Source organism: Nothobranchius furzeri, chromosome 9, assembly GCF_043380555.1.
Source record: "Nothobranchius furzeri strain GRZ-AD chromosome 9, NfurGRZ-RIMD1, whole genome shotgun sequence".
NCBI classification, from domain to species: Eukaryota; Metazoa; Chordata; class Actinopteri; order Cyprinodontiformes; family Nothobranchiidae; genus Nothobranchius; species Nothobranchius furzeri.
In genome coordinates this window covers 41,409,896-41,416,841 of record NC_091749.1, presented here as the reverse complement: position 1 = coordinate 41,416,841, position 6,946 = coordinate 41,409,896, and the positions used below count along the sequence as shown (strand labels likewise).

The 6,946-nt window shown below is 38.0% G+C and overlaps 1 protein-coding gene across 1 annotated transcript; it reads right to left on the bottom strand.

Annotated features, from left to right (window-relative positions):
- Positions 1–215: 215 nt before the first annotated feature.
- Positions 216–3,399, bottom strand: LOC107381706 (adaptor related protein complex 1 subunit sigma 2). Its single transcript, XM_015953530.3, has 5 exons — positions 3,290–3,399; positions 2,668–2,846; positions 1,124–1,232; positions 883–1,020; positions 216–731 (listed from the first exon to the last, which is right to left on the bottom strand). Exons 1-5 carry the CDS (start codon positions 3,290–3,292, stop codon positions 684–686), a joined length of 477 nt encoding a protein of 158 aa, XP_015809016.1. The 5' UTR covers positions 3,293–3,399; the 3' UTR covers positions 216–683.
- Positions 3,400–6,946: the final 3,547 nt, after the last annotated feature.

Here is a 6,946-nt window from a genome sequence, read left to right as displayed (position 1 = left end):
AAAATAACGCAGGATTTGAAGCTTCACTCAAATTCAATCACCTACCTCTCATAAAAAGGAAAATGTAGACAAATAAAAAAGGCATAAAGAAGACTTCTGAAATGTGTTTCTAGTATCCAAACAGAACAAAACCTCATATTTGAATCTATGAAACAACTGATGCAATTTAATGTAGCGAGGACTCCTGAGAGTCCGTGTAAACAGATTTGAACCACTTTTTGCTGTTCGCTATTTGGCGTTTTAATAACTAAACTGCATTCTTCTGCTGTAGTGAAAATCACCATGACCAGCTGAGGTGAGATGCTCTGTCCACAGATTCTGCCATCGCTAACATAAATCCCTGTGATGGGAAAAGACGAGTGGTGCCAGCAGGACTTAAAACATCAAACTCCACCATCGGTGATGATGAATGATCTTAATATCATGCTGGGTTTGTCATGTTCATGCTACATTGCTCTGCAGAGCGAGAAGTGATGCTAAATGCTGCAGATGACGGTGACGGAGCTCGTAGTGAGGAGACACAATAACACCACAGTTGGCACCACACTGAAAGGACATTACAGGATAGTACATAATACAGTACACTCATGGTGGTTATACAAACACAACACTGACACGGTAAATGAGGAGAAGACACAATGGAGGCATGGATGTGATCAGATCAGTGTGAGAAGCAGGGGGATTTATGTCAACCCAATTTCTTCTAAGACACTACGTGGGGCCTCTGCTTCCTGTAAGAGTAAAGAGAAAGTATCAGGACACCTGTCACACATTTTATACATAAAAATATCAGCGTTAGCCACAAAGTCAACACAAGCTTTAACTTGCAAAGAAGACAGCTTTCAGGCACACGGTGATGTGGTGTTTAGGAAATGATCGTACCTCCTGCAATAAGTCGGCTTGCTCGATGGCCTTCAGCACATTCTTTTTGGATGTTTCCTGGGCCTCTCCGCCCAGCAAGAACTCATCCAGGATAAAATAGGCCTTCTCAAAGTTGAAGATAATATCAAGCTCACACACCTATAGGACAAAAGCACCATATAAAAAAACTACAGAAGGTCAGGGAAGATTCCATCTTTGCAGCTTCTCAGCACTACAAATGTGTAATATTTGCAAAACTCACGCTGCCAAAATATTTGTCCAGAAGCTCCACGTATCTATGGATGATTTCCAGGGTGATCAACTCGTTATCTTGATCCTCAACGGCGCAACAGAAGTACAGACTGGCATATCTATTTATGTATGAAGAGAGCAGACATGCAAAGATCAATAATAGCAAAAAGGGTGGGACAGCATTTGTATTTTCACAACTTACATGCATGTTTGTAATTGTTAATAAAATGAAATCCTAAAACGGTTTCTCACATGATCCTCTATGGCACAAATCAAGCAGCTGGATTCCTTACAAACATGTCCAGATGCGGCCACATGACTCCCATCCTGAATAGCACTGGCTTCCAATCTGTTTCCGAGTTCAGTTACATGTTTTAACTTTTGTGTGTGATGGCTGTAATGGTACAGCTCCCCCTTTAGAGCTGATCCTGTCCTATGTCTCCTCCACATCTTTGAGGTCTGCAGATCACCTGCTCCTGTGTGTCCCTAAATTGCACTACAAGTCTCAGGAGCAAGTAGGGCTGGGCGATATGGCCTCAAATCTATATTGCGATATAATCTGAAGCATGTGCGGTAACGATATATATTGCAATATTTTTTTCCCCTCTGTTAATACATGTCAAATTGACATGCTTTTAAATATCCTCATGTGACAAATATATGCCACTTGAGGCATATAGGCCTCCTCCTCCGCAATATCGCGGTATTGCGATATAGCCAAAAACACTATCATTAGCCAATTTTTTATCATTTCTACCTGATATCGTTTATATTGCCCACCCCTAGGAGCAAGTCTAATTTGCCAATCCTAAACTCTAAATTCACTCGTTACATGTATGGCAGGCCCCATTAATAGCCCGTTTTAAGTCTGTTCTTAAGGCCCACTTTTATCATTTATCTTTTGGTCAGTAATTAGGTTTTTCATCTTTTACCATCTGCCGTGTATGTGTGTTTTATTGGATTATGTTTTGCTGCTCACGTGTCTTCATTATTGTGTTTTTGCTTTTCAAAGCCCCTCCTCTTTTAACCTCCTTGTTCATGTGGTGCATTGTTTTAGATATTATACCTTGCTGTGTTTCTATCAACTAGATGTGATGCCGTAATGTCAGACATTGTTGTCTGTCCTGTAACTACGGAGCATCCTTGTTCCTTTGTGAAGTACTTTGGTCAGCTGTCACGATGTTTTTAAATGTGCCATTTACATAAACACGGTATGTATGAGCTACTTTAGCCAACTTTTTCTAGACTATTTCTGAATTTGCTGATGAAGATGCAGTTTTTAAAATAAATCTATAAATATTTTAACATGGCAACAAGTAACAATAAGCATCCAGTTGAAAAGACTTTATTCTCACATTAATGTTTATATAAATTAGCTGTAGTGAAAATCATAGAGAAACGTTTTTGTTTTTGCAGGTCTCACTAAATTGATGTGAAAAAGCCTGTAAGTGAATATTTTAAGCAGATTATGGTCAATTTGAGGAAAAACAGAAGTGTGTGCATGCATCATCAAGTGTGAGGGTACTTGAATGCCCTCTAAAACTTTTAACTTACCTTTTGTACACAATCTTGAGGTCTCTCCATTCCAAGAAGCTGCACATCTTGGGCTTCCTGGCCAGAATGGTCTGGACCAGGTCTCTCGAGATCTTCTTCCTCTCCTTGTCAGACAGAGGAACATACCATTTCTGTAACCGCAGCTTCCCCTGCCGGCTGAACAACAGCATGAACTGCATCTGAGGAAGGAATAATGATGGTCGACATGTAGATACAAATAAATACGAAGAACAAAGGAAGACTGGATGTTTGAGGGTATATGGATGCGGGAAACTGAACTAATCACGCAGCAATGAACGTGAGGCAAAAAGTCAGTGAAATTAGATTTGACTGAACTGTTTACTAGGATACATGGAGGTACCATTCGATCAAACGACTTTTAGACTCAGTACATAACACACCCGTGAGGCTTTAACATAACGTTAGATTATCTCACGTTAGCTAAGGTCGCTTAATTGTCCTATTTTAACATCTAAACCACGTTTCGTGACATTTGCACCCCCTCCTGCGACGCCTGCTTAGCTACAGCAAACGAGACTGAATACTCATGACTTTTAATTTGGTCTGCAAAACAGTGACTTACACGAACTGAACTTCAGTACAGTAAAGTTAAAAATATTACCATAGAGAGCCAAAAGACACTTCTATCTGTCAGATGATTAGTTCCTCCTTCTGCTCGATGCTAAACTGCCTAGCGAATGCTGGGTGTGAGAACAAGCGCAGGGATTGGTCAACACAGCAAAGATTCTGCAATGTGATTGGTTGAAAGGTTCCGTTATTCCTTACGTTGTACGTCAATCCAGAAAACATTTTTGTATCAGAGGTGCTGAATTTCACTTCCACCAGAAACCTAAATGTGTTATTTTAAAAACAACAAGAAACAACCAAACACACAAGGAAGCGAAGACTTTTTTTAGAGTTAAGCAGCTACATAGATGCGCCCACAGTAATTTCCTATTAATGAGTAAAGTAAAATTAACAGTTGTGAGGGGCAGAGTCTCTCTCTCTCTCTCTCTCTCTCTCTCTCTCTCTCTCTCTCTCTCTCTCTCTCTCTCTCTCTCTCTCTCTCTCTCTCTCTCTCTCTCTCTCTCTCTCTCTCTCACACACACACACACGCTCGCACATTGGTTTTCTTTTCAGATTCTTCAATTGTAAAACCGACCTCTGCTGGACTTTCGTCGCCCTCAAGTGGCTGGCTGTGGTATTACAAAACAACAAAAGTCTTCAAAAACGTGTCATGGTTGTTTTTCTAATGTTTGTGTTAAAATGTTTCACTTAAAATATGTCTCTATTTCGGCTCTAAACAAATAATAGTAAAGATAATTTTGCATATAATAAGAACTATTCGAAGAGAATTTTCATAAAGAAAGTCTCGCAACTTCAATGTACAACAACAACAATCCAAAAACACTTTGATTAGAATATACTTTATTGATCGCACAGTGGGGAAATTCACTTGCTACAGCAGCGCACACACTTGGAGAAAAAGGAAGAAAACAAATAATAACAAGATTACAGGTAAACACACAAACGCAATAAGCTGTTATTGAATACTTCATCCACTAAAAACAATGAATAAAAATGAAAATTGTGTTTCCAGAACTATACAGCACAAAGGACACAGACATATTAAAGAGCAAGTCACCCCCTACCAGAGTATTACTCCACTCCCACTTCCAGTTTGAAAAATGCTACAAATGCTGTTGCCTAGCAGACTGAAAGGGCGGAGCCACCAACAAATATACACACATACATTTCACACAAATCTGTTAAAAACAGGGTCATTGGCCCAGGTTAATGGTTATGTGATCTGATGGAAAAAACATATTTTAATATGATGATGTCAAATAAATGAATTTACTCAGTAAGGTCCTGACTTTTGAATGAGCAAGAATGATCTTTAGCTTGTTCTGTTGCAGGTTATTTAGAGTCATTACAATTTAAAAATCCTATTGAACTTTTCGTGGAGCTCAATTTAACCATAAAGTTATCCACAAAACACAATCATACGATGCTAAAAATTTCAAAGAATAAAAGTCACAATTACTGTTGTGCAAAATTACAGCATCAGTATCATGAAAGATAAATCAAATAAATAACCAAATAAATAACGTAATATAAAGAAGTGATGAAATAAATAAAATGTATTTTTCATCATCAATATGATTATTATCATATATATTCAGTGCTTTGTAAAATAACATACCCTTGATTTTTACAGATTTTCACACCTTACAACCTTGTGAATGTTTTTATTGACATTTTCTTAAATAGACCAACACAAAGTAGCATGGAACTGTGATGTGGAATACAACTGATGCATTGTTTTCAAAATTTGAAGAAAATCTAAATATCTTAAGTATGGCATGCATTTCTAACAACCTGATAGCCATAAATAAAATCTAGTGCATTGAAGGAGTGGCGGGGTGCCTGATCGATGACATGCTTCTGTAATTAATCATCTACTGTACACATGCATGAACAGCTGTTAACAAAACATGCATCTTACTTTGATTCATAATAAAGAGATTTAAACATTTAGATGTTATTTACAGCACTTTCATGTTTTTTCATTGTAACTTAACTTTATAGGCACGTCAGAAACTGTATGATTGAGTCAGTGAATGAATGAATGGATGGATTAAGTAAATTGGTGTCTGTCAAAATTGTGTTTTGTGTCATTGTTGTTCAGGTACTTTACTAGTATAAAAGTTTATGATAAATATTGATTTTAAAGTTTATCATGACATCTATGGAAGATAAAGATGACCAACACACTGTCATGTTCTGTGTCCTGCATCCCCCTCATGTGTCTCCGTGTGTTCCCCAGCCTACTCCAGGTTTTCCCCTCAGGTGTTCCCCTAAGGTTTCTGTGCCCCTTTAGGTCTCCTGCTCCCTCCAGGTTTCCCTCAGGTTCCCCCTTAGTGATTTCAGATTTAGTAATCCCATCCCTGTTAGTGTTTTTCTTCTGGTGTCTAGTTTCCAGGTTTAGGAGTTCACTTATTTTTAGTTCTCTGTAGATTAAATTTACCTAGTCAGTTTTCCCCTTAGTTAATTAGTCTCACCGGATCCCTTTTGCTCTCACTCCCCACACACCTGTCACCTGTTTCCCTGATTATTTCCCAGTGTACATAACCCCGTCTGCGTCCAGCGTGTTGTCGGTCCATTGTTTGTGTCAGCGTTGTTTCGGTTCCCTCTCCTGGTCTCTTGGTCTCTAGGTATTTGGATGTCTCTAGGTTTAGCTCTTTAAAGGAGCTCTTCGTGTCTTCGTCTCTTGGTCTCTAGGTTTGCGCACTAGGATTTTTGGATTTCGGTTTTTGGGCTACCTGCCCTTTTGGATTTTACTTTTGGACAATTATTCCTGATAAAAGATTTTACGTTTATCTACTACTCCTGCCTTGTGTCATCCTGGTTCTGAATCTTGGGTCCTAACCTCCTCCTGGCTTACATCGCGACAGACACTGACTAATTCACAGCGTAGTTCTCAAATTCCTTAGCCTTATTGTATGTTATCTGCACTGTGTGCTTATAAGAAAAAAAATAAAAATTTGACTATATTTATTTAATGTTACTGATTTAATGCATTGTTTATATTTTATATTTGCAATATGCAAACTTTTTACACTAGCAATAATGATGATTAGCTGGTTTTAGGGATGCGCCAAACTAATAGCAATGCAGTTGCTTGAAGTGGCCTCACTGTAACTTGTCATTTCTGTTCATCTAATATCTTAGTTTTGTGATAATTTCTATTAATATATTTTATTATCTACTCCACAGTCTTTTCCTGTTGAAAGCAGAGAAGAAAATAAAACCTGTATTCCAATTCATTGCATAGAAGTATCTGTATCTGTAATCAGTATTGGCGAGTACTCAGATCCAAGCATCGGTATCACATATGTTTGGAAAAAAGTGGTATTATTACATCCTTAGCTGATTTATTTATCAAAAATAAATGACGGAGGATAGAATTAAAACCTTTATTTTCCCCTTAGTGGAGATTTTCAGTGTTACAGACAACAGGATTAAAAATGAGGATATTCAATAACATTTCAAAGGAGAAAATACACATTATACAACAGGAGGCTTATTCAGACACTGTGAAAAACTGCTAAGATCCTTCCTACCAGCAGCTAGCAGCATCTACAACAACTCATTGACAAATATGATTTACTTTTGAATAATATGAGTGACAACAACATTTAATTTCCCTTTAGGAAGTAGTTTTGAGCCTTAATAAAACAGCGACAAGAGTGAACATTGCATGGCAAAAAGATAC